General features: G+C 38.7%; 2 protein-coding genes and 1 long non-coding RNA gene across 5 annotated transcripts; 2 read left to right on the top strand and 1 right to left on the bottom strand.

The window, feature by feature from the left end:
• Positions 1–3439, top strand: LOC111338848 (uncharacterized). The gene is made up of 4 exons (XM_022945389.2): positions 1–443; positions 1787–1837; positions 2639–2741; positions 2967–3439. The coding sequence occupies exons 1-4, from the start codon at positions 380–382 to the stop codon at positions 3247–3249; spliced, it is 501 nt and encodes a 166-aa protein (XP_022801124.1). The 5' UTR covers positions 1–379; the 3' UTR covers positions 3250–3439.
• A 923-nt stretch (positions 3440–4362) lies between these two features.
• LOC111338842 (dynein light chain Tctex-type protein 2B) lies at positions 4363–24465 on the top strand. 3 transcript variants are annotated; one of them, XM_088726243.1, is made up of 6 exons: positions 4363–4530; positions 4672–4805; positions 9854–9923; positions 11580–11643; positions 17008–17057; positions 23962–24465. In XM_088726243.1, the coding sequence occupies exons 1-6, from the start codon at positions 4478–4480 to the stop codon at positions 24020–24022; spliced, it is 432 nt and encodes a 143-aa protein (XP_088582369.1). In that variant the 5' UTR covers positions 4363–4477; the 3' UTR covers positions 24023–24465. The 3 variants fall into 3 exon arrangements, with proteins under 3 accessions (XP_088582369.1, XP_088582368.1, XP_022801116.2); XM_088726242.1 differs by having other exon boundaries at positions 17005–17057; XM_022945381.2 differs by lacking the exon at positions 17008–17057 and having other exon boundaries at positions 4369–4530.
• LOC111338843 (uncharacterized) lies at positions 12199–17837 on the bottom strand. Its single transcript, XR_002695621.2, has 2 exons — positions 16970–17837; positions 12199–14848 (listed from the first exon to the last, which is right to left on the bottom strand). It is a non-coding gene; the product is annotated as an uncharacterized LOC111338843 (long non-coding RNA).
• Positions 24466–26725: the final 2260 nt, after the last annotated feature.

The raw sequence follows: 26725 nt of genomic DNA, 5'->3' as shown, positions 1-26725 counted from the left end.
GCTTGCATTATCATGCGATATGGTTGATCGACATTGGTGTCAGAGAGCGAATACATTTAACGCAGCAACTGACGCATATTTCGCACTGAGATAGAATATTTAAAACCAGGCAAAGTGTTATATGGTCAAACTGAACAACGCAAAGGTGATTCAAGGAGTCCAGGATAGCAAAACACTTATTTGCTTTCGTTTCGTGAGCTGCTGAACTCACTGAAGCTCTATACCAAGTCGTTTGTTAGAAGCCAGTTTTATTTTATCCAGAGCTGAGTCGTCCCGCTATCGGAGTTTGCTCTCTCCATTACAGATTTAAGAATCTCGCTCGTCGACGTTGGTAAAGGAAATTGGTGTAAATAAACCATTTGGCAGTTTTTCAGTTTCAATGGATGACGCATCTAAAAATCGCTCAGTTGTTTTCAAGATTTTTTTCATATTGGCATCAACAGGTAAGTTATCCTTCTTTGAAGTGTTTTGCTACAATGTACTAGATATAGCTGCAAGCGTATTCAAGAAAGGCCACTAAGGCTTAAACTAAAATTTTTTATTGTTGGAATGGCTTAAAATTTTAATATTCACTTATTGACAAAGAATTCAAATCTAAAGTTGTTATAAATCAGAAATCGTTATAAGTACAAAAACAGGAAAATAAATTGATCATTTAAATGAACCCGATATCAGCAACAAATATGTTCAATATAAAAAATATTATTAAAATTTTAAAAGATCGAAGCAATTCAAAAGATCTATTGTAATAATAATTTTACACAATAGAATTGACAGCAGGTGACGCCATCCCAAGCTAAATAGCATTTCAATCAGTCAGCGCTTTTGATAACAATTCAATTGTGTTGTTATGAGAAATTTCTTGAATGGCATCCAATCACTATACTCTAAGAGGGGAATTTTAAAACAAAACCTCCTGTCTTGGCTCTTAATAATATTATTATTACAATATGGTCATATCATTTTAGCATCGAATATCAATCAACGCTTTCAATTCACTTCTGCTTCGTTCATATCAACCAATCAAACTTGCTACCTCATTAACACTCGCGTATTACATCATTTTCGATAGTATCTCTTTGTTTTTATGATTTTGTTCATATTAGCATTTTAAAATATTTATAAAAAAAATTCCGTATTGTTATGTATCTCTTAAATTATATCTAACATTACTTCATGTAAGAAAACAGTCATTAGCTATCACCTGAGAGCGGAATTTGGAGGATCACGTGTTTTTCAAGGGGAAATTAGTCGTCCTTATGGGGGGAGATCAAGTACATTTTCTCGTGACACAAACAAAATCTTTCAGTCTCTCTCAAGCGATTAAAATTCACAGGTCCCCAACCCCTGTGTAGGGTATTTTTCTTATTTCAGATGATGCAGCTGATCAGCAATTTTTCAATTTTTAGACTATAAAATATTTGATTTTAACAATAAATACTGGGAAGGCATACGAGTTTGAACTTTTACATTAGTATTTCGTCAATGAAAAGCTAGGATCTGTCTAACGACTTGATGTTCTTTGATCAACAGTAAATTAAAACCCAAAGCCAGAAATACTTTGTTAGTGTGTTAGCAGTACGTTTGTTAACATTTTTAATAGACCGGTTAATCATTTCTCGCCCAGAGGGTGTGGAGTAAGGAGTATTTTGGTCATCATTTCAACCATGCGCTTCCCCCAGAGAGTGCTTTGGAACCCCTCTCTCTCCTTCCAGACCACAAATAATTATAATGACTGGTCCCTCTTAGCTCAGGAACTTAAAAAACACACTTTAATTTTCTTCAGGGCTGACAAATGGTAGCAAGCTGGACGACCTGTTGAATGACAATAACCTACGTAAGTTTTCCCACGAGCACAAACTACAACTGTCACATTTTCAGTTAAACTAACGAAAGAAAATGCTAGTTGTTATATTTCTTTAATCAACGATGATCGACTTATAAATAAGCTTGGCCAGAAGAATTCGTACATTCATGAAATCTATTATGATTTACCATTGCCATTATCAAAGGCGTAAATAAGGAAGGAGGGATGTGTCAGACCCTCGGTGCTTCTGACGGACCTCTGTCTTAAAAAGGAAACATTGTGAAATCATCTGGTATGACTGGTGAGATCAACCCCTCTTTCCCTCCCCTCTCCTCTCTTCCCTTCCCACCCCTCCCTTCCTCTTCAATCTCTCTCCTTTCCTGCCTTTCCCCTCCCCTTCCCTCCACTCCCTTCACTCCCTTCCCTTTCCTCCCCTCCCTTCCCTCCCTTTTCCTCTTCTCCCCTCCCCTCTCCCTTCCCTCCCTACACCACATTTTTGGTGTACCACAGCCAAGATTAGTCTAAGGACTAGCGGATGACAGTTCTTTCCGATAATATGACTCTTATCTTCTCCGACCAAACTTGATTCTCCCTAAATTTCGCGCTTATTCAATTTTGGCTTGAATCAATTTTTAGTTCGCGTTACCGCGAAATTTGAGTCACCAAGAATTAGAATCCTCCAGAAGCGTGGGATAAATTACCAGTCGCTGGTCGGGAATTGGGAAATGAGCTCACGTTCAACTAAATCAAGAACGCTCTCGAGTAAACAGCGAAAATCCGTTTACGACTTGTAGTCGATGTCACCTGATGACTTATTTTTTTTCATTGCAGTTTTGTATGTGACCATTGGGTTTCTTTGTTTCTCTGTACTGTTCCTATTTTTCGTGATTCTGTTTATCTCTATCGTCATCATCAGAATGCAGAAAATAAGAAAGTAAGTTTTAATCTACTAGCCTAAGTAGCTAGGTAGCGGCTAAGTGGGAGCTTTAACGAGCTTTGCCACGAGAGGCCTGGGAAGGAATCTTCATCGCTTCTTTTTATAGCCTTTTCATCCAGAATTTAAAAAAACTGCTCCCTTAGCAGCTAATAGCTGTCATTTTCATACTTAAATGTAAATAATAGCAATAGTAAAAAATACTGAACTTGTTGTATGTCTCAGAGCACAAAAAGAAGAGGATGAAGTCGGCGGTAGAATCAGTGAGACCATCATCGCAAATCCAAATGTTTTGCAACAGCCTCCTAGGCGAAGCTCGAACGCGAACGAACCAACAAAATGGGAACGTCACCCAAACGCAGGGAAAAATGGCGGTAAAAGGTTATCGAAAGGGAACGTACCTGTGGACCATCTGGATTACATGGACTTGATAATCATGGACGCTGTGAATATGAACTTACCGCGCGCCAAGAAAATTGAGAATGAGAACCGAGAGAAAACTGTTTGATTTACATGATTGTGCGATAGGCTGCAATACTAGCTGTGTGTTTTTTTTGGATGTCTAGGCTACCCTTTGTATGCGCTTGAGATCACAATTTGTAGATTTGACTGTAGGATACTTAAAAAACAGTGAAGAAATTTTATTTGCTCTTCCGGAAACAATAAAACCTTTTTTTTTTTTCTTTTTTTGCATTAAATTCTGTGTGAGTGATTTCGTAGCCTAGTTAACCTGCAGGGATTTAAGTTATTGGGACTGAGTGATAGGCTTAGCCCAATCTCGTTCCCAGGCCAACTAAGGTAAAAGGCTCTGGGAACGAGGTTGGGCAGTAGCCGGGTCATTCTGTCTGGGGACTTTTTGAAAAACACTCATTCCCGCACTGTTACTTACTACTCAGGAGTAAAGATGAAGATAATAAATAAATCATAACAACTTGAAAATTTGTTAAAATTTGAAATCTCTCCGAAACTTTGTTTTGAAGTTCGTTGGAAATCCGGCAAACTTTCTTAGACTGTCGCGGGAAGGAGTACTTAAACTATTTTCTGGAGAAACTGTGGTGATGCGTTGGCTGAGGGAGTTACAGGATAATTTGGTTTTATCAACTGAGTAGATAATGTAACTTGGTCACCATGAAGAATAGAAGCATGGAAGAAAAGCTAGGTCAGCCTATTGGCCGAAGCCGGAGGTGATCCCAGTTTAAATAACGCACGGGGGGGGGGGGGGGAGGGGTGGTGAACGAGAGTGGGACAAGAAGTATTGTTACACTGGTTTCAGTGGCACGAAGCGAGTACTGCTACTCCCCCTCCCTCCCCTCCCAGTTATGTTGGTCCATAACAAGATAACTTTTTTTTGGAACTACTTCGGGCAAAATTTTCTCAAAGATTGGCCTTAGTTGCATAATGATATGCATTCTATCAGACAGAATCTTTCTTCCATGGGACTCACATATCCACTTTTAATCCAGGAATGATCCTTTGCCTTTCTCTTCCTCCAAAGAAGGAGTTAATTAGTTGACTTTCATTCCTTCCCAAGTTATGCAGCGCAGCCATGCATCTTGATAGTTGACCGAGCCAGGGCAAACCTCTTAGTCCTGGGTACAAGCCTTGTATCGATTCGTAGTCATGGTGATATAAGATTTGCTTTTGTTCGCCGCCATTTTTTAAGTACTTGAAGTTCAACTTTGCGATTATTTAGCATTTACCCTTCATGACCTCTCCAGTTTCGGGAAAAAAGAAGGATGCCTGAAGACCTGTCCAATTCTTATAATATTCGACCTAATTTCAAGCACAAGTAAGTATATTATTGCCGCATTTTTCTGCCCTCATTTAAACCTCGTACCTGGCGATTTTACGTAAATTTATCTTCTCTTCCTTTACGTATTGGTGTTTCTTCGTTGTGTCATGAAATTTCTTTGTTTGATGCACTGATCAGATTCCGTCCTGCTTCTGTAAAAGCAATTATTCATGATGTTTTGAATGACGAACTATCAGGCAAAAAATACAGCTCAGAGGAAGCCACTGCATGGTGTAAACACATTTCTGAGACAGTGAAAGAAAAACTGAAAGGTAAGTTTTGGAGTTTGGCAAATCTGCTCTTTCTCTTACTCATGAGTGAGTAGTAGATCGTTACGATTTGAAATCGTTCGGCTTTCCGAACCTATCATTGACAGCAACTTTACTTTTTTATGAAAATACAAAATCGATTCAAACCTAGATGAAAATACAAAATAAGATTTATATGAAATTAATACAAATGCATCTTCCCTTGACAGCAATATGTCACAGCTTACTTTTGATCTGTTTTTGTTCGTGTTCTTCAAGCTGCAACTACTTTGATTTCCTTGGCCAGTAGAAATATATTTTAGGAGGGGGGCATTGGGGTCTCTGGGAAACTGCAAAACCGGAGAAAAAACCTCTAAAACCGAAAAACTGACGAAAAAAGGCAGCAAAACCGAAAACCACATGCAAACCTGACAAAACAACTACATTTTCACCTTTAAAAAGGTCATGAAGGAAAAACCGAAAACCGCATCAGTTTTCGTGAAAACTGAAAATCGAATGCAAAAACACGTAAAATCCTCAAACCGCTCTGAATATCAACACCAAAAAACCGAACCTTTTTGGCCCAAAAACCAAAAACTGATCCAAAAAACAGTCAAAACTGCAAAACCGAAAATCCCAAAGTCCCCCTCTTTAATAGCAACTGTCTTTTATTTGTTTGCAATACTAACTTTTTTTTAACAATATATAACTTACAATCCTAGTATTCACTACTGCTTAAGTACATGCCATGTTCATTACTGCAAAGATCGCTCTTATACTTGTTTCTTTAGCGGTAGTCCACATATATGATTATCATATATTCACTTCACGGGTTTATTACAAAACTGGTCAGTGTAAAACGCAAACTGAGGACTGCAGACCGGGGGTCAAATGCAGACTGAGGGTAAAATGCAGACCAGGGGTAAAATGCAGACTGCAGACCAGGGTTAAAATGCAGACTGAGGGTAAGATTAAAAATATTAATAATAAAAAAACAAGACTTGGGAGTGTTCCTACCCGTACCCGTAATTTTTTTTTCAAAATCCCGAAAACTCGAACCAAAAGGCGTTTATTTACCTTATTCAAACGTATTATCAACCTCGAGTTTTTGAACTCCCCATTTTGTTGAACCAAGTTTCCCAAAAGCACCCAAACTGATCGTAAGGCTTCTTACCTTTGTTTACAAGTCGGCCATTTTGAATTGTGCTTTCGCGAGTTGGTCTGGGACCAAGTAACTCTCTAAGTGTTCAAATTCTTCATATGGCCTTGGAATTGTTTGGAAGACAGGGCAAGCAAAACACGACAGCACAACAAAAAGGCAAGGTAAACTTGTAGGTTTCGAGCATAGTTTGTGAATGACATTAACGCAAATTATCGAAAATTACCAGGAGATCATTGTCCTCATTTTCCGACATTTTATAGTGCCATGTGACTTGGAGATGACGTGACTTTTATACTGCGTGAAGCGGCCTTTGTGTATTTCGTGAGTCCTGACGTGACATTATTTTAGGGGTATGATCTTTATTTCATCCTAAGACTCGTTTTTTTATTATTAATATTTTACCCTCAGTTTGCATTTTACCCCTGGTCTGCAGTCTGCATTTTACCCTCAGTCTGCATTTTACCCCTGGTCTGCAGTCTGCATTTTACCCTCAGTCTGCATTTTACCCCCGGTCTACAGTCCGCAGTCTGCGTTTTACATTGACCGATCACAAAACAACGCAATGACCACTGTTCCCATTTGGCTTGTTAGCTCAGTTGGTAGAGCACTGCACCAGTATCGTAGAGGTCATTACAACTTCAACACAGATAAAGTGTGTAATTCATTAAGTATTCCAGTTTTAATCGACACATGCGCAATGAGGTGCTAGAATTGCTGAGAGATATTGGACACCCTTAAGTATCCTAGTGACCGATTGCAAATTCTTCAAAACAAGTTGACTGGCGTTCTCAATCGCAAACCTGTTGTGGTCGCCTAAGCAAAATTAAGGCACAGTTGACAAAAAATGAGATATCGCTTCCAAAAACTGTTGGCTTCAAAGCAGAAGCAGTCGATGAAGAAGGAGTTTGGTGTGCATGCACTGTTAAAGAAGTGAATGATAATTTCGCGATTGTGTCCTTTGACGGCTGGAATGCAGAGTGGAATCGCTGTGTTTGTGATCCACGAGAGATCACAGATCAAACATCCAGTTCGTTTCTTTATGCCGGCTACAAGAACAAAATGGAATTGTGCCCTAAATCAAGACAAACGGTACAAGATATTGAAATAAAAAAGACCAGTAAATAAGCACCCCTTACCTATGCAAAATTTCCTTCTGTGAACAATGTCTTCGCTTTAGGAAGACCGATATTTAGTTCTAAATAGCACCAAAGCTTTTGTAAACAAAAAGCTCAAATTATGGTTCGCTTTCATTTCAGGCGTGAATTTGCATAATTTTCCATGGACAGAATCTTTATGTGTTTCAAAGATCAAAACCATTTACTAAACTGCTTGTTGAACTGTAACATGCTTCCACTTAGCAAACAAAGCTTTGCAGATTTAACGCAGTTTGCTTCGAATTTCTCGATCTATCCTTAGTTTCTCCGATCGCATCCAAACTGGCTTAATACTACACAGCTTCCATCAAAGACTCCCAGTGAAACATGGCGTAAAATACGTCACGCGTTACTAGGTAACAGAGCTCATACGTATGCACGAACCCCACTTGAGTGGGGTTCGCAGAAGTACACACTTTGTCCGTGCTGAAGTCGTCATGGATTGGTTTGACTCCTGTACAGACCTGTATTTTTTTTCTGGCCCTATTTTCAATATTGCTTAAGTAGTGTTCATTACTGCAAAGATTGTTGTTATACTCATTTCTTCAACCACAGTTCACATAAATGATTATCATATATTCACAAAGGTTAATAATAGCATTTGTGACAATATAAACGTTAGCGGCAACTTACTGACATATGTAACAGTAGTGACATTACATACAATACACAATTTACATTTCTTACATTTTTACTAGCAGTACCAACAAAGTTTCACCTCTTCAGGGCTCGACACTAACCTTTCAACTTACTAGCCTGAAGTAGCTAGTGACATCTTAGATGTTATGACAATTTCAGTTTGCTTACTAGCCAAACTGGCTAGTGGAGATGGAAAACCACTCGCCAAAACTGAATTTCTACTAGCCTGTGGCTTTAATCTAGCTTCCATTATTGTCGAGCCCTGCTCCTACCAAGCTATTGGTAAAACTAACTATACTAACACTAGACGGTACATAAATACATTAAATTGTGTTACAGTAGCCTGTAAATAAGCAATTGGTTGATGAGGATAAGTATGATAAATCAGACACAAGGTTCGATATGTCATAATATCATTCAAAAACACAATTCAGTAGTTGTGTTATTACACATTTTTTAAAAGCATGCAGCCAATTTGAGTTTCTCCTTGAGTTTGCAAAATTTGGAAAACACTACATGAACAACCAGCACAGAAACTAGGCAGACTTTGGACTCAACATGATAAATGCAAATAATACCTTTATCATGTATTATCAGATAGTACCTGTTTATCATGTGTGTTGTATCAAATGCTCTCAATCAGATTTTTCATTAAAACTGTAATGTGTAATAACACTAGTTATACTACACTAACCATTGATGATCATTTACCAAGTTTACTTGTAACATTCTTGTATGAAAGGAATCCTCGCAGTTATGAACGCTACTTAATATGTAGTAGCTCCCAGTTGGCTCTTAAGCTCAGTTGGTGGAGCACTGCACCTGTATCACAGAGGTCATTGGTTCAAATCCTGTACAGGCCTGAATTGTTTTCCAGGCCTTATTTCTAGATACTACTTCTTATAGTTCACCACTAAATTTTCTCCGGTTTTTATTGGTTTAAATCGATCACATGATGCGATAGTGTTCATCCGTGGAGAGACACTATCAGCCCATTGTGCCCGCCCTCAGAAAATACCCGGATGGATAGTGCACGTCCATGGAAAATACCTGGATTGATAGTACTCATCCATGAAAAGTTTTGAATAGTTTGACGGCCGCGAAGTTAGGCAGATTGGAAAAACAGTGACTTTTCAATTCTGACAGGTATAACGTATTATTTAGCCAATGTACGGTTGTGAATTATTGACATTTGTGACAAGCTGTAGGGGCAGAAGAAAATTTAGTGGTGAACAATAAAAACAATAGAGTGTTTATGTCTCGGAACTATCGGTCTGATAGTTGCCCCTTGGAAATTTGATGTTCTTAAAACTAGCATATTTGTTTTAAGAACATCAAATTTCCGCGGGGCAACTATCAGCTGATAGTTCCTCGACAGAAACACTGTATTATTTAAATAGGTAGGATTCATTACTGCAAGGATCACTTTCATACGTTTCTTGAAACTACAGTACATATAATTTATATACTTTTCACATATTCAAATTCATTGATTGTAACATTCTTATTACATAGTTTTAGTGAAGTTGAAGTGTATGTAGGTTGCAAAATGTCCTTCTCAAAGGTTTTGTTCTTGATTTTGTTTCGCTGGGGCTTAAACTCTCATTAATTAGTTATAGCTAGGGACCAAATTGCAGTTTTAGATTTGCCAAATGGAAACTTTGAAACAACTTTAACTTGGGATTTAGGTATCAATTGCAAAAAAGCTGTAGAGCAATCCTTTTACATATTGAATATTCAAGAATTCGAAGTGATTTTAGGTGATAATACTACTTATAATGATATCTGCTTTTTAGGCATCAACGATTTTGCGATTGAATATTTGCAAAATGGTGAACACCAAAAGATAACCGTTAGATAATTACACTTGGTACCAGGGCTTGACACTGACTTTTCAACTTACAGGCCAAGTGGCAAGTGACAACTTAGATGTTACAACAATTTCAGTTTGTTTACTAACCAAACTGGCTGGTGGAAATTGAAAACCCCTTGCCAAAACTGAATTTCTACTAGTTTGGGGCTAGTTGGCAACCCTTAGTGTCGAGCCCTGGGTACTTTAATTTTTTAGCCAAATTTCAAATTTCTTCAGTGTTTTTCTTGTGTTCATTGTATTGCAGAACTTGATTTGGACAGATACAAATTTATTGTCCAAGTTGTCATTGGTGAACAAAGAGGAGAAGGGGTTAAGTAAGTCTTTCAATTTCATTTGCAGTTTTATGGTTTTTGGTGTCAAAATATGCACCGATATTCATCCGCTGATATTATTGGTTCTGAGATGTGAACATTTTTCTAAGAGCAAAGCTTGAGGAACAGATGATGTCCAAGGAAAAATAAATATATGAGCAATTTTTTTGTGTGTGTGCCAAATGGAGGCTATTGCGTTTATTATTATTCAAAAATTTTTCAGCATGCAGGAAAAATGTTTACAAACAGCTTACCATTTATGGTGTGGGATGTTCACTTCCTTAATAAAATTAATATGTTCTCTGGTACGATTTTATGAACGTGTTCCTTCTATCAACAGCTGCGCAAGGTTTTTTTTGCAATGGGCGTAAGGTTTGAAAATTGGGGAATATCACTTGGGGTATATCCTTGGATATCCCCCAGTTTTAGCTGGGGGATGCAGTCACGTAATGTGTTTTTACCAATTGCGCTCAAATAGAAATATTTGTTCAATTATAAGAATTATCATGTTAGATGTTTATTTGTAATTCAGTGAGAAATTTGTTGAGAAACATGTTGAGTCATAAGTTGTTTTGGACATATTTTGTATTTATCCTTACACTCTCCCCTATTAATATTTATTCTCACTTGCCGCATGATTGGTGTAAATACATCATGTAACTAAATGAGCCAATAGCCAATACATATATCTTATTAGACGTTTTGTTGTGTAGTATCGCTGAGTATTTTTACGAGTTGTGCCATATTTTGACGAGCCCATAGGGCGAGTCAAAATACAAATAATGAGTAAAAATACTCAGCGATACTACGCAACAAAACGTCTAATAAGTTATTTATTATCCAACACACCAAACTGTTATTTCAGTGCGGGTGAATTTCGCGGATGTTTATTTACGGGGAGTGTGTGACAGAAGTATGCGAAGCGGAACGGAATTGGCACGTTGTTGTGCTGCTGTTTCTATTTTCTTCATTAAATGAAGAAATTTTCTGGTCGTCAAGCTATTTTTCTTCGTTCGATTCATCTAATGAACCTGGATCTATATTTGCCAGCCATTCTGACTTTTCGTCGTCAGAAATATGATTCAAATTGTCCATCATTTGTTTTTTTTTTCGTAACTACAATCCAATTCTTTGCTTGCGCGATGCAAGAAAACCTGTTTTAACCAGTACTAAAATAGACGAGTACAAATAGCACGTGCAATTTGTACTTGTCTATGGTGTTATTTGTACTCGTGTAGGTGTAGTTGGATAATAATGGGGCATATTTACAATACCAATCCATAAAATATTTTTGTGTGTGCAATTGGCCCCTGAGATACATCATGTAATCAAATTCATACCAGCTAAAGCAGAGAGATATCCAGTGATATTCCTTGAGTGATATTCCCCAATTCTCAAACCTTGTGTCAAATATGACAAAGGTCTCTTTTTAAAATTTACCTAGAAAGGAGCATTTTCCTGTTGTTACAGAAGAAAGGATATTTCTGTTTGTCCTTTAAGTCGTATCAAAGAACACAGAAAAGTGAACTTTCTGCAACCCTCCATGAAAATATGCTCATTCAGGGACATAACACTGTATCTGTCACTTTCATTGTGACAAAAAATCTGACCTTGCATACCAGAAGTTTGTACTAGCATGCATGAAAATTAAATTTTCAGGGTAGCATGCAGATGCCTGTGGGACTCAGACACAGACAATTATGCACAAGATATTTTCATGAATGTAAGTACAGTTTTAGTACTAAGATGACAGAGGCAGGAAAGACTGTCACAAAGTTTATGTTCTTTCAATTGGTAGTAAATTATCTGAATTAGTTTCCCTTAGAACAGAGATAACTTTAAGCGGGGCTCATATTTACAGGGTTCTAGAATTTTATTTGGACATTTTCCAGGACTGGAAAGTCCTGAGAAAAGAATACAGGTTCTAGATAGTCGTGGTAATCAGCTTAAATCAAGCAATAAACATTTTAAAAATCTAGGATATGAGAAATATGTATAGGCAGTGAGGAGAATTGATTTTGAAATCTTGAGAATGAAAAGGTTTAATGTCAAATTTGGAGTCTTGGAAAAATCAATCTGAGCCTGGAAAAGTCCTAGAAAAGTCCTTGAAATTTGTTTATGAAAAAGGGTATGAACCCTGTATTTAGTCAAATTCATATCAGTGAGGTGGCAAGCTAAGAATTGCAGCTAAAATACAGCTTGCACAAAGATGCTGTCTTCATTTTCATAACCTTGGTGTTGCCATTAACAGTCACATCAAGCTTAGTATATACAATGATGAGGGATTGAAAGAATTTAATGGAGACAGACAGAGGGGACAGTTGTGCAAAAGAATAATTTCTTTTGCCAGCCATGACTTTTACTTGCTTCTGCTTAGGTAGTAACTATTGTATTGATATACATTTATTTTTGCATTTTTGTATATTGCATATGACAACCAGCCAGAATATGGCAGATGATTACTTCCTTCATAGCCCTTAGAAATTTACCATCAATTTTTCCCAACTGTTTCCCACCTGGGGCTCATTTCTCAAAGGTCCAGGCAACTTAACTGGCCTGTAAAGCTGTTCTTATTTTCATAAGGTTCAGAGGTTTTGAAAATGATACAAAAAAGCTATAAGCTAAAAATACAAGATGGACTAATTAGAGTGTTAGAAACTGCTTCTCTCTTGTTTAAATTTTGATTTTAAAATAATTATGGTTTTGGGCCCGTTAAGTTATAGGGACTTTTGAGAAACAGGTCCCTGGTCAGACCTTTTCGAGGGTGCAATAGATTGAGAGAGAGTCACAATCCTAACAGGTACTAGGCAGACCAGTTTGGTATTAAGAAAATGCAGCTAGTAATGTGAACTTAGTTACTCCTGTCCCCCTTGGGAAGTTTTGGTGAAAAAATATTGACCTAGGTGCTGGTGTCAACCCTTTCTTCCCTGGAAGTTTCCCTTTGTTCGTTGTTCATGTTAGCAGTCGCCAAGTGCAAAAGCAAGAGTTTGTCAAGAATTTTACATGTACATTTTTTTCAAATTTATGTCGTTCATTTTTGGGGGTAGCAGCAAACAGTTTGAAAGCCTCAAATGGGTGACTGGGAGTAGAATCATCGCATTTTTTATGTGAAAAGTTACTTTGTCAATTAAGGCTTTGAGTAGTGACGTTTGGAGATTTGCTTCTGGTAGAACTAAGATTTAAGACAGTTGGACCTTACTGACAAACTTCGTAAATCACAGGACTACTCCATGGAATACTGTATTTCTTTTTCTTTTTTTCTGATTATGACATGTATGTTGAGAGACCAGCTCCCCCTCCCCCCCCCCCAAAAAAAAACAACAACAAAAAACAAAACAAAAACAAAACGTGTTTTTGGTATATCTGGCGGTGTAGCCATGAAACTCCCACAAGGGAGAAAAGGGGTGGGGTGGGGTGGGTAAAAACAATCGAGGAGAACCTCTCTCTCACGCAAACAAAATACACCCATGTAACACTCATTTATCAACGCCATATCACACTAAGGCCATTGAGGCTGAGCACTTGCATGATTTGGAAACCCTGACCTGTTTGTTGTTTTTGCAAAGCATATCAAGAAATGTTCATTTTTTTTGTTAAGTTCTTGTGAATTCAATGGTACAACCTTGAGGAAAATTTCTTAGGAAGTACAGCTGCAGTAAACATAAGATAGAAATTCCTGTCTCATGGAAAAAAGTTTAGAGAAGGTTGTGCAAGCTTACGGATTAGGTAAATGGTCACAGAACAAGTTTGCCAACTTTGTAGGTGACAGAAGTCATAAACGCTGTGAGAATTTATTCCAGGTTCAGTGGTTGCTGTTGTTTCTTTACTTTGCGTGGGTAACAAATTCATTGAAATTCGTTTTTCAGCAGAGAGGTGAACATTCTAGGCTAGCCTGCATTTAGTGAGATCTTGAAACCTTGAGGAAGTGTGACACAATAATTATGATGAATCTTATTAATTAGCAAGTTCCTAATAACTTGCTTGCAGTCCAAAAGTACATCCAGCCGGACAGAAGGGAAAGTTAGCATTAATCTATGTCATCCGTGGTAAGGATGCAGTATAGCGTGATTCATTATCCATCGGTCATTTGAGTCAGTTATATATTGCATTTACTTCTCTGAGCTCAGTTTTGGTTTTGTCTTTTTAATACTGGTTGCAAACCTACTCATTAATCAATACATGTCGGCCCGGCCTAAAAAATGAACAGCTCACAGTCGCACTATCGATTTGTGAACAATTCTTTGGCAAGACAGTTTTAGCATCATTTCCTACAGCCATGATGGGGATCAGTAGAAGAAGTCCGCTTTCTTCTACCGTTTTTATAACAGGCAATAGCAGATACCTCAGCCTCACACTCCAATCAACAAAGCTCATTTGATTATTTTTGTGCTGTAGTGTCTCAAGCCATGCTGTTCCTTTGGTCTTTCTCACTGCTCCGTTACTCTCTGTGTCCACTTGATCGTTTAATATGTGTTGCGTCCCTTCTTTGATTCCTAGAGCACGACTTGCCCACTTCCTCCTCTTCGTTTCCTTTGCCATCCTATTGTGCATTTCTTGAAGTGGATCCGTCCTCTAGTCTTCCCTCTATCTTATGGGTCCTAGTTTCCATGCGACAGTTTTGTGTGCGACATCTCGTCCTTCCTGATTCTTGAAAAACAACTTGTCCGCTGCCTTCGTGTTTGGTTTTCTCTTCTGTTTTGATCAACCCAACTTTTCACATTCTTTTCACTTCTTTCTTTCTCGTTATCAGTCTTGTCCACTGCTTGCGTTTCGATTTCTCTTCAGTCTTGATCAGCTCAGCACTTTACCTCCTTTCCGCACCTTCCATGCTCGCTGTCAGTGTTGGCTGTTCAGTCTCGAAGTTTTCATTTTGTGTGCATCTGCGTTTAAACTGCGTATGCTCTTGGAATGTTGCAATACCAGGGTAGCTAATGATGGAATATATAGTAGAAAAACGTTAAGCAAGTTGCAGTTAATTTAGAATTTGCACTTTACTTTTTGACTGAGAGCTGCGCCATTTTTCGTTAACTCGCGGAACGCGTTTCCCATTAGAACCTTGCATGGAACAAGACATGAAAAGTGACATAGACAGTTTCCAGGGGCAGAAAGGAATACAGACCACATTTGGAGAAAATAATCTTTGTCACCACTGAAGGGTTGAGTTTAATTCCTTTGACCGTACACCTTAAATACTGTTACTAGGGTCAGTTTATTAACGTGTTTTCCTCGGCCCTTAAGTATAAATGGAGAGGAAGAATTTTTGGAACATTAATGTTGGAGTAACCAATAAATGCATAACATAAAGTCCTTCAACAGAACCAAGTTACAAATATATTAAAATACATTTAACATATGAAAGTTATGTGCTTCAGGACCCACTTGTTTAATAAACACACTATTTTAGAGCAAATTCTAGAATGGTAGAGAATTATATTACGCAAAATCCACCAGTTATTTCTTAAATGCTGAGCATGAAACCAGGTTATCAGTATGTTTTGCTCGACCCACGCATGCAATTGAATTCGGACCAATTTTGGAGCAAACACAAGTGGTAAAAAAAGGATGATGGGGTCTCTTAAATCCTCGGACGGTAGTCGTTAGATGTTGCTGATAAGACGTGTTGTGAACTACAAGGCGAAATAAATGATGTTCCAAACTCTATGATCCCGTACATGACTACAATACTCTGTTGCACGGTTGCGGGTTTCCCCAAATTTTTTTCCTTTTTTTTCGAAAACTTTTCCCAATTCTTTGGGTGTCCAATGCCAAGGGGGTCTGGATACTGTCGATGATAGTCTAGTATTGTGCGTGTAAACAATTTATCTTCCTGTAGTTTGAATCAGCCTTTCTATCATGACATAACTCAAAGAATTTTGAGCATGATACGAAAAATCTTTGGCTCAAATTTGTCTTTACCCCAACTTTAATAACGGTATTGTTCTAAAACTGCATTACTTAATTATCCCTTGGAAAATTAACAGACATTTGGATTGGAAACAGAACTAAATTTTTAAGGAGAGGGGTATTTCAATTTGTCAATTACTGTCTCATCTAGGTACATAAGTTCAGAGAAACAGCTTGAAGAGTACCTGTTTTATACCGCTAGCTTAAGAATTGAAGAAAAGCCGTCTTTGCGTGCATGATAAGACGTTCGTGCTAGGTAATGTTATTATTCTTAATAAAGAAAAAAGGATTTGGTAGGAAAGCATTTGAAGCCACATATCCATGGCTCCCAACTAATTTGAGGTTGTCTGCATTCTTTCAATTTTACACTCATTAAAAGCTGCTTAAGGTACTTAGGCTGTTTTTCAGGTCAAAACATTAACAGCGAGGATTAATAACTAGCGGATTAAAGGCTTTGACACGAAGAAAAAACGTACACCCACTCTCCATTTTTTTCGGAATTTATGTTTCTACGTATGAGCTGAGTAAATAGTGATAACTTTCCATAGTCGAACCGCAGAGAAGCTTTAGAAAAATCCCTACATTATCAGATAGGTATGATTAGAAGTGAAGGATAACTGATCTGGAGTATGGTAATTAAAGCTAATTTATCATCGTGGGCTTAACTTTCGGAAGTTCTTTAGCGTCACGAATGATATAGTTTGATATCGAAAGATGTACAAGCCGATTTTTATAAAAAAAAAAAAATTGCTTTGGATCGCCTGAGGGAAAAACATATCGCGCTCAAGAACACGTTGGATTAATTACAAAGCGGGCGTAGATCACTATTTAGATAAATTCAGTTTTCTAAAAGTTGCTCGTGAAACTTTCTCCGCAGGCACTGTTCATTTAATTTGTTAGAAGTGTCGTTATTCATGTTGTACGTGATAACATTTTTCTTCGAAATGGCAGGATAGTGGATCATTTCTGTTAATCGAATAGAAAGCGTCCGGATTGTTCATTTGCGTTAAATTTTGATTTAAGTACATGTACGTCCTTGCTGATAACTCATTCTAACTCTCCGCTTTCTGCTGTGTTGAACAGTGTAACTACAAACCCTTTTACATATTTTCATACATCTTTTATGCCAAAAGTTTGCTACTCACCCACTTCTTGTAATTTCCCTTTTTTTTCTACCAAGCAGCACCAAGGAACTGACACACTCAATGACAAGCTATTACGGGACTCCATTCAGTTAAGTTTGCAATTTAACCCCAAATTAATTTCCTCGCTGTTAGTTTTGTGAAAGTTCTGTCAGTTAAACTAGTCGATGTCAAGTTCTTCTTTCAACAGAGAATGCATCGCTTGAGTTATGTCACTGCCCAACGGAAAAGGTCTCACTCGTCGAGAGACTTTGTCCTCTGCGCTAAACAGCTTCGTTACGACCTGAATAAATTACTGGCGAATCCGACCAAACCTAATTCGCATGCTTACATCTGATAACGTCTGTTGATCTCGAGGCAGTCCTTTTTAGACTCGCAATTCATTTATTCGTAGCAAATCAAGTGTCTAGCCTGTACATTTTATCGACAAACGGTTTCTCCTACACTGAAAAGTGGGTCAATCAACACTTAAAGTCATTCATTCCCTTCGTATTGTTTCAATTTCCATCCAGAAACAATCCAACTCACAAACGGCAATATATTCTAGGAACTTTTTAATTCCAAAAGCGTGCATTTCCAATGAAATTCAGGTTAGGTTTTTCTTTTTTTCACCGCGAGTCAATTTTCGATCTTAAAGATAGCGCCGGCTTGTGTGTTCGAAATTTCATAGCTATCTGAGATGTTTGTTCTCCAAGCATAGCTTTCTAACCGTTGCTCTGCAACTAGAATATTTTACTAACTTTTTTTGATGAAGATGTCATAGTAAACTTACCTAACAGCAAACTTTAAGAATGAGAGAACGTCCCTTTTCTTTCGGACGTGACATCCCGTTTTGTTTTGTTTTGTTTTTTTTTTTTTTTTTGCACGCCGTGCGCACTTGTGCGAATCGTTTGTTGACAGAAATTGAGGGCATAGTTTATTGAAAGCTAGGATGTTAGGTTAACTTTTGGTAAAATTTTTTTCTGCGCGAGAATAAGGGAAAAATCGACCGAAGATCATTCTTCTGAGCATGTAATATAATCTCGTAAAAAGAGTACCTAGTGCTCGTCTGGTCGAAATAGGGCCGCGCCCCCTTCCCAAACAAAGACAGTATTTCTTAAAAACAACTTTACAAAGCAGAAGTTTAATTTAGACGCATGAGTGCGTCTTTTTCATTTTAGCAGGTGTTTGTCGACCCAGCTGGATTGTTCTATTTGTGTTGTAAAAATACGCTTTGTTTTCATTCTTATTTCCCGCCAAGCGGTTTAGACGGCGAGTTCTTTTGTGTCTTCGCAGAGTTGTGGTTTATTACCAATTGGCGGTCACAAATTTGGGATTTTACAGTGGTCTTTTACTGCCATTCGGCCCCCTTCTAGCGACCGTTAATTGGAGTGTTTGTCTGGGCGAAATTAACTTAGTTTCTACAGTAGACAGTTTCCTGTGGAGCTGCCTGCACGAAAACACTAAATATCTCGCAATATTACAAATTTGTTTATCAGCCAAAATTGTTTCAAGACAGTAGCTTTAATTTAGAAGTGGACACGTGTAGAGATGGTTGTATAAGCGACGCTTAAAGACACAGTTCGAAATAGGCGTCGACGGACAATAAAATCTTCATGCTCGTAGCCGCTAAGTAATTATTGAACTAATAATGTCTTGGAATGCCCCAAGTGACTTGTTCACTGATATGTCGCTTGATTTGAGGTCTTGCGTAACGAGCCTTTGTCAACGCCGTTCTTTCCCTTTTCCTTTCTTTTATTGGGCATTGTACATGCATTTTCCTTCGCGCGTGATGTGTGAGGCAATCATTTCTTATTTTTTTTTTCACGCGGTGAATGAGGTTTGGTTAATCAAGTGTCGGCGTGGAAGGTTTTGCGATATTGCAGAGGAAGAAAGTGGCTTTAAATTTGCAAGTTTTCGAGACGGCGTAATCCAGTTACGGCCGGGCGATCAACAACTGCCGAACCGGCCACTGTTATATAAACAGTGCGCGCGTGAAACAATGCAAGCCAAACCACGACAGGTGTGTTTGCTAATAAAACAGAATAAGATGAATGATGTAAAGCTTTGTACGCACTACATCTATTTTTCTCACGGATTATTCCCACGACCTTACTTAGGCTGGAATTTAATCATCTCTTGCGGTTGGGGGCGCGAATCAGTCCTTGGTCTGCTTGTTAAGCACGAGCAGTGTCGACGAGATTTGTAGCCTATTAACTCTTCATGTGGGTGAACTAATGGGAAATAAACGAGGTGTGAGCTACCGGAGACAATTGAGCCCCCTTTGGTAAAATACTTCGGTATTCTTTGAGCGTCCCAATATATTCTTGCGTACTGACGTAAACGGTAAACAGTGCACTTGATGTCCATCTTGGTAAAATGCGCGGGGCGCTTGGCACTAGAGCATATCCTTAAGAATTATCCGCACATGGGGTTGGCCTTGCTGCGTGTTTTGTATAGATGTAATTTGACGTTTTGTATATGGACTCAAGGTATGAAACGCAAACACGTGCGTTTTGCGAAGACGCTCCTGCCACGAGGCAAAGCGAGCGGTGTTTTGCTTTGATTTGTGAGCATGTTTTTCCTTGTGAACAGATTTGCGGATCACGTTTCCGTAATTGCGGTGGCTAGGCTGATTTTATAATCCGTTGATGAACTTGTTTACGGATTTTCAAAAGTTTTCCGATGAAAAATTAACACGTCGAATTATTACCCTTTCTGAATAATATCGTAATTTTATTTCCGAGGTTGTTTTTGGCTTAGTTTGTTTATTGTTGATCGATGGAAGTTTCGAAAAACTTCTAATGAAACTAAACATTGAATACACTTCCACCTGTTTTTGCATATGCTTAAAGTTCAAGGTGACCTGGATATTCTGCGCTCTCGATCGATAAAAAAAAAAATCATGACTAGGAGAAACTGTGTGTTTATCCCAGTACTCACTACCATTTATTCTATATGAGTCGCGTAAGTTGTGCTTTCCCGCTAAGGGCGAAATCAGCGACTTGTTTTCCTTTCCGTTTTATCACGATTTCAGGTGGTGCATTTATCTCCCGGATTACTTGTGAGAACCTTGTTGCAACTAATCCTGAAATTGAGTTTATTGTGTTGTTAAACCGCGATAATTTTTTTCCTTACTCTGTTATTAAGTATCATTGTGTTTCTTGCCTGAAGCCAACAGCTGACAGCAACAATTAATCGAGCTGCGTGTCTCAATTCTTCTCACATTTCAAGTTTGTTTAGAGCTCCTTCTTTGTATTTAAGCACCCCCACTGCTCTCTTCAGACAACTTTCTGCATTGTTGAACACACCTCTGAATAGTTTGTTTTTTGGTTTGCGTTGCTTGGGAGCTGTTACAACTCCGAAAGTAAACTTCTCTCTCTTCAACTTTGAGCGCGATTGGAATATCGACTCGCCGACCAAAGATCAAACTTTCTTCGATTAATCAAATTGTTTTCAATCCTATTTGTGGACTTCACCTTATGTTGGCCCGTCGCAAATTACTTAATCATTTCGCCGGTATGGTCATTATCTAGAATTAACGGCCAAGGTAACTTTAAAAGAAAACGAAAATTTACAATTGCATATTGCCGAAAACCGCGAAATACGACCTTTCTAAATGCACTGAATTTATGAAAGCCGGTTGGTATATTTCACGTTACTGTTTTTGGTAAAGGCAACGTAGACCTTGCTTCCATCATAAAAAAAAAAAAAAAACAAACAAACAAGTCGGAGTATTTATTCATTTCCAATTTGGAGGACGTTACACGTGAGTTTGAAGGGCAGATTAACGTTTTGTTTACATCGCTATTTCTATGCAAGAGTGTATTACGATGAAGAGGTTAGAAACAAAAGAAAAGTAGAGTGATTTCCTGTACGCTGCTGTGTGCGTCTCATGAAGACCAAAAAAGGAATTGTTCAGATAGCTCTTGCAAAAAGATTAAATAACAGGACATTAAAAAATAAAAGAGAGAGGAAAACAAGAGCGCGTCGTACTACAATTGAACCTCCCTATCGTTGAAAATACGTATTATTGTTGTGTCACTTCGATGGAGTTTATTTCAAAGAAGAGCGAAGTCAAAAAAGAACTTGAATAATAAATTTCAGTCGATGTTTGGGATCTGTTAATTTGGTTTCACAAGCATTTTTTTGAGCAACCACACCCTCCTCAAGAATGCGGTACCAGAAATGGATGAAGCGATAGCTGTAACTGAGGTCAGTTTCACAGCGGTGGTGCCGTAGGGAGTGTCTAGTCTGCGTTCTCTTTTTCATACCCTTCTCAAATAAGAAAGCTTTGTATCTTAACGACCTTCTATTTTTTTCTGAATCCAAACTATTTGACGGGAAAGCAATCTTGAAGGCGTGCGTGCACGTGCCCGTGAGCACGTGTCGCGCGAAAAATATAATGGTTTTGTTTGTGAAGCATGGCCACTCATCCCTTTATTGGGGCTGGCGCCATTTTTCCTGTGAGTTGACCCCAGATAGATAACAGGTTTTGGTTCATATCAACCAGACACAAGATCTAGTGGTTGTTAAACATAGCAAGTGTTGATTTTCGTCTCGAAATTGACTCGGGGGCTCATAGATGTCGAAATGTCAAACTGGGCATTGTTTTTGTTACAGGGTAATGCAAGTGCTATTATTACAAGATCCAGTCTCCGTAAAATACAGTTAGAGACTAGAAGTATTATCATTATTATCATTATTGTGGCCAAGGAAAAGTAAAAGCGCTCGGTTTTGTCCCAAAATGCCCAGCTTTAGATTAAGGGCAATTTCAGCATTGGAAAGTTCTCAGCGCATTGCGCCCTCGTATTCTTTCCGGAAAAGAGCTTCAAAGAGGTTAATCAACATCGACCTGGACGACAGCGCCAAGTTTGCTGCACACCAGCGGTAGTTTATTAAGCCGTATGAGGGCGCTGTTGGTGCGCTATCAATTCCAGTGCAATCTTTTTTTAGCGCTTTTAATCTTAGAAACACTTACCATGAGTAATACAATACTGTGAATCTTTTCCTGTTTTTATTGCAACTTGTTTTTGTCTGCAATAGCGAAAAAAACTCCTTTTTTGCAGCAATGTACATAAGAATTGATGATACAAAGTGAAAGAATGTTACAAAAGGAAGAAAAATAGATTAAACAGTAACTAAGTGTTCTATTCACCGAGTTATCAAAGACCAAATGTTTCATTGTCTGTTGTTATGCGTTGCACGAAAGAAACGGGCGAAGTACACAGTGCCTACACTGGCAGAAGGTCCAGAATTATTATTCATCCCGCACACGCCTATTTTAGAAAACCGATCTGTGTTTGGGTGTTAGGCCTTGACCCAGCGACCCTACCTCATCTCAAGAAACTACTCTTACATGATGTACGCCTTTCCTGGAGTAACTCTAGCTGCGTGGACGGTGCGTGCAGTTTGCGTGCGTGCCGCACGCCCAGGCTCACCTCATGATAATGCTCGTTCGCTTTGCCTAGAATATATTCCTTCGGCGTAGCGCGGTAAACGTGTCATTCAGTTATATTGTTTATAAAAGTTTGTACCGCCGTTCCCCAGGGCAAAGCAAGCCTGCTTAAGTTCAGGTCGATGTTGGTCTGCTTTAGGAAAATAGATTGATCGTCCAAGCCGAACTTTTAGTCATGCTTGCGATCTTTTCTTTCCCCTGCGGGCATGAAAGACAAACGATGTATTTGGTGTCAGACTTGTACATTGCAGTCGCATACCGTCTTTCTTGCTTAAGAATTTGTCGTGATCCGTCTTTGTTCACCAGCGGTAGAGGAAATATCTGCTAGACGAGATTGCTCTACGGGGCGACCCTTGAGCCATAATCAATGCTTCGCCCGGCTTTGAAATAAAAAATTATCTCTGAATAGTCATAACCTTCAAGATTGCTTTCCCGATTGTTCGCCGAGAAGTTGCACCTAGTTTGGTACATCGACTGAATGTTTTGTATTGGTGCAGCTTACAGTAAAATATTTGACTTGCGACTCATGAAGGAACAACAAGACTGTATGAAGCCGCTTTCTTTAGGATAAGTTTTAAGTACTCAATGAACTTTCTGGGTTAAAATACTTTGAGCCTGGTTGAGTGGTAATCTCGAAGTCATTATCGTAACGGAGATTCCTACTAGAGCGGTGCAGATAAGTTTATTCGCTTTTTTTGGTACGTGCGCGTTCATACTTTCGAAAAATTTCTCAGTGATATTCCTTTGAGGGACAAAATTGCATTTTGCGGAAGCAGCCTAATTAAAAAGGCGGTGAAGTCTGCTGTCGGCGGGCCCTTGCCACACAAGAACCTCTCTTTGTATTCTTTCAATTGTAATATATTTTATATTTTTGGATTGATGACGGTTCACAAGTGTGTACAAGCATACGGACCGCCTCAGACAGCTCGCCAAGCCGGCAAATTGTTGCTTAGCAACGTGACGTCAGTATAAGGCGTCAGCCCGTGTGAGCGTGCGAGTTTTCATCCAGTGTTCTGATTGGTTGTGGGAATCGCTGACTCTTTGCTTGTCCTCGTGTCTTTTACCCGATAGTGTAACTTCTGGCTACTTAAGGAGGCGCCTTGTGTGAAGGCAGTGTCAGATACGAACTTAAAAAAAATACGATTATTTTATTTAATTTATCTCAGGGAGATGTTTTATTTTTTTTTTTAACAATGCAGTTTGCTTCAAGTTACTTGTACAAAAAAAAAAAAAAAAAAAAAATTAACCGAGTTCTCGTGCGATTTGTTTTATTTTCTTTTTCTCGGTGATGTTTTAATATTTCGTAATCACTCTTCTTTGCCTGTTTATGAGTCCTTCTCGTGACACCGCTTTTGTTTCCCATCAGGAACCCATTATTCTGGCAAATTGCCACCACTTCTTACAAACAAAACAGAGCCCCCCCCCCCCCCCCCCAAAGGTACAGCCCAGCCAACTATTTCATGCAGGCGTTGTTAGTTAGGCAGGTGGCTCTTGGGGTTTTCTAACTGAAACCCTCACTCCACTTGACTTGTTTGTTAACTGTTCTTTCTTTCGATAGGATACATTATTTTGCGTTGTGGCAGCCTATGGTATCTTCTACTACTGAGCGCATTTGGTGACGCTGCCTTGCTTCTTGTGGATCAAATCAAACTTATTTACACAAAAGCTTCACTATTGTAAATATAAGTGTTAACAATGTGTACATAAGACATCTCATCCGCCCTGTTGAGCAGTTTTCTCGTGTTGCAATGAATTAAACTTGGGGAGATTTTAGGTCCGTCAATACACTAATGACTACCCATGTGTCAATTAATGCTTGAGAAAAGCTTTTTTTTTTCTCTCTACTGTGAGTAAACACGTTGCATACCAGTAACTTCTCTTCAGCAAACTTTTCTGCTACATTCGAAGGAAATCTTGAATATTTACAATGTTAACTTCTTCACGAATAGCTGAAAATTGTCATAAGATAATTCTAGGATTTTTTTTTATGTTAAAAATGTTTTTCTTAGTAAGGAGGGGTTTCGTAAAATTTAATAAAGTTGTCATCTTTGAAGCGCTAGAATCTTCCAATAGGTCGATTTTAATCGTGTTTCCTTATCATATCTTTTACTGAGTCAAGTGCTCAGTAATCTTTATCATCAGTTTATTCCTTGCCTTTTTATCCGGTTGAATCCTATTTGACGAATTTTTCCTTCCTCCACTCAATATTAATTATCGTAGATAGGAAGTGGGCAAGCAGGCACGTATTTTTGCGCGGTTTTGTACTCAGGATTAGGGAAAAGGAATGATGAGTGCGGTCCAGAGGTTTAACAGAAGGAAAACTTATCGTATCGTCGTGCTTGTCTGGCTGAAAGGAAAGGAAAGAAAAGGAGAGGAAATCCATTGTGAAGTGCCAAGAAATGAATCCAACTTTGACCGAAATTTTTACTGCCATGAAATGTTGTCGACGTTAAGTGTTCATGCATAGATAGGACACTAAGTTCCTGGGTATCCCGCAGACAAAGTACGACCTGAAAAGCGCGTAGAAGTCGGCTGTGGATTTTTTTTTCTGGTTCCCGTTCTTCTGGGGTGTGTTGGGCGTGTGCCCCAAAGCCAAAAGGAATCGCTCGCGAAACAATCATTTCCTTTTTGGCTGCCCGAAATTTTGAAACACAAAACTTGCGTGGTGTGTTTCCTTTCGGTGTTGTTAGAAATAACGATTCCTAGACGTCTACGAAGGGATTAGCAGCTCGCATATTAACCGGGATTCTTAACGCCGTTAACAATACGTAAACGGTGCGTTGAGATCACGAAAGAAGCAGTTTGATTTCACAATTTATCTTAACCTTTCCAAAGCTACGTGATAGATCGATGATGGAAACGAAAAAGCGATCGAATTTTCACTTATATCCTGTATTATTTTTTGGCCGTCTTCAAAATAGCTTTATTTCGATCTGTCCTGTTCAGGGGGGCATGAAAACATACTTATTCCGTTAAACCTGTTATCGCCCGATGCATAGCATGACCAGGCTTCTGAGCTTCTTTTATGCGTCTGTCGTGCCCGCTCGTTTTAGCAGAGTATTACCAATGTCTTGGTGGTTATGTTAAGAGGAGGTCTTTGCACAATAACAATCAACTTCTGAGCTGAACTAAAGACAGTTCTACCAAGAACTTGTGGATTAATCTGTTTGATATCGATGCCAAAATAAACAGCGCTCTGTTCGTTTGCAGAAAGTTTTTATTTGCTTGTGTTTCACAAACAGTCCCCGTGAATTAAAGAGGTGATTACTGCGAAAAAAAGGAATCTTTTGTGTACGGATGTGTGGCAAAAATCTTGATTTTTTTGTTTACCGATTCGTTTGCCTTCGATTTCAAGGATTTCCGAAATTTGGAGTTTGCTTGTCGTGAAATGTCGAGTTGTTTCCCCGAATTGGCCACATCGATTGTGATAACGTCTTTGTGCGCGTCTCTGTTTTGCCACAAGGTTCCTGTAAAATTTCATCTGCTATTGTTTTAACGAATTAAGATTAGATAAAGATTAAGCTAGGCATAAACTTGGAATCTATCCTTTTCCCATCAGTGACGGTTGCTTGCCATCATTCAGAATCGGTGTATTAAGTTGCCAGTCGGAACTCAGTATGATAGGGTCGATTTATTTTCCCTCACGACAGAGTACACTAATTAAACATTTCGTGCGCGCGCGCGTGCTGGACAACTTTGTAAAGTGTAGTTAATTTTCTTTGACTATGATCGATGAAAGCCGTTCAAAATTTCTCATTGTGCACCTCTACGGACTTCCGCTCCTGTGGCACAGATCGGAAGTATGTTTGCCAGTGGGAGGATCATCGCTTTCTCGAGCTTTCCCAGTCACGGCTAGAATGAAGCTGCGTTTGCCTGCGCAACTCTCGAGGAATTTGCTCAACAAATATTGGGCAACACACGCAAATCGTCAAGTTCACAAAGATGTTTTGTCATTTCCTCTAAAACACTTGATTAACAATTTCCTGTTTATCTCGTGTTGTTTTGGCTGTTTACATTTCGTTTGATCGTGAAAAAAAAGGCTAAGAGCGAGCGTGAGGGAGTTTACAACAAGATTTCGCTATCGCTTCCTAGATCAATCGGCAACGCCCTCGAGTGTTTGTCAATAAGGTTGCACCCCCATATAACATGACTTCATCGCTTTACGATGCAATGGTCGACAAGACACAGAGATGTCACGCCATTTCTTAATAGTTTATGACACTGGTTAATAAATTCCATGTGCTTTTTTCTGGCATCCATCCAAGTGCTTGGCCAACTCGGGTCAAGGCTATGACAATTTCGCTTACAAATGATTGAGTTCA

This window comes from Stylophora pistillata, chromosome 7 (genome assembly GCF_964205215.1).
Source record: "Stylophora pistillata chromosome 7, jaStyPist1.2, whole genome shotgun sequence".
Classification (NCBI taxonomy): Eukaryota; Metazoa; Cnidaria; class Anthozoa; order Scleractinia; family Pocilloporidae; genus Stylophora; species Stylophora pistillata.
The sequence above is the reverse complement of the archived record's forward strand: the minus strand, read 5'-3'. Positions and strand labels throughout refer to the sequence as shown.

Bases quoted from the DNA above. Each gene is read 5' to 3' on its own strand.
- LOC111338842 (XM_088726242.1), top strand. From the start codon at position 4,478: ATGCCTGAAGACCTGTCCAATTCTTATAATATTCGACCTAATTTCAAG. The intron at 4,531-4,671 runs GTAAGTATATTA...TGCACTGATCAG, and splicing joins CGACCTAATTTCAAGCACAA to ATTCCGTCCTGCTTCTGTAA. The intron at 17,058-23,961 runs GTTAAGTTTGCA...TTCTTTCGATAG, and splicing joins CTATTACGGGACTCCATTCA to GATACATTATTTTGCGTTGT.
- LOC111338848 (XM_022945389.2), top strand. From the start codon at position 380: ATGGATGACGCATCTAAAAATCGCTCAGTTGTTTTCAAGATTTTTTTC. The intron at 1,838-2,638 runs GTAAGTTTTCCC...TTTTCATTGCAG, and splicing joins GTTGAATGACAATAACCTAC to TTTTGTATGTGACCATTGGG. The intron at 2,742-2,966 runs GTAAGTTTTAAT...TGTATGTCTCAG, and splicing joins AGAATGCAGAAAATAAGAAA to AGCACAAAAAGAAGAGGATG.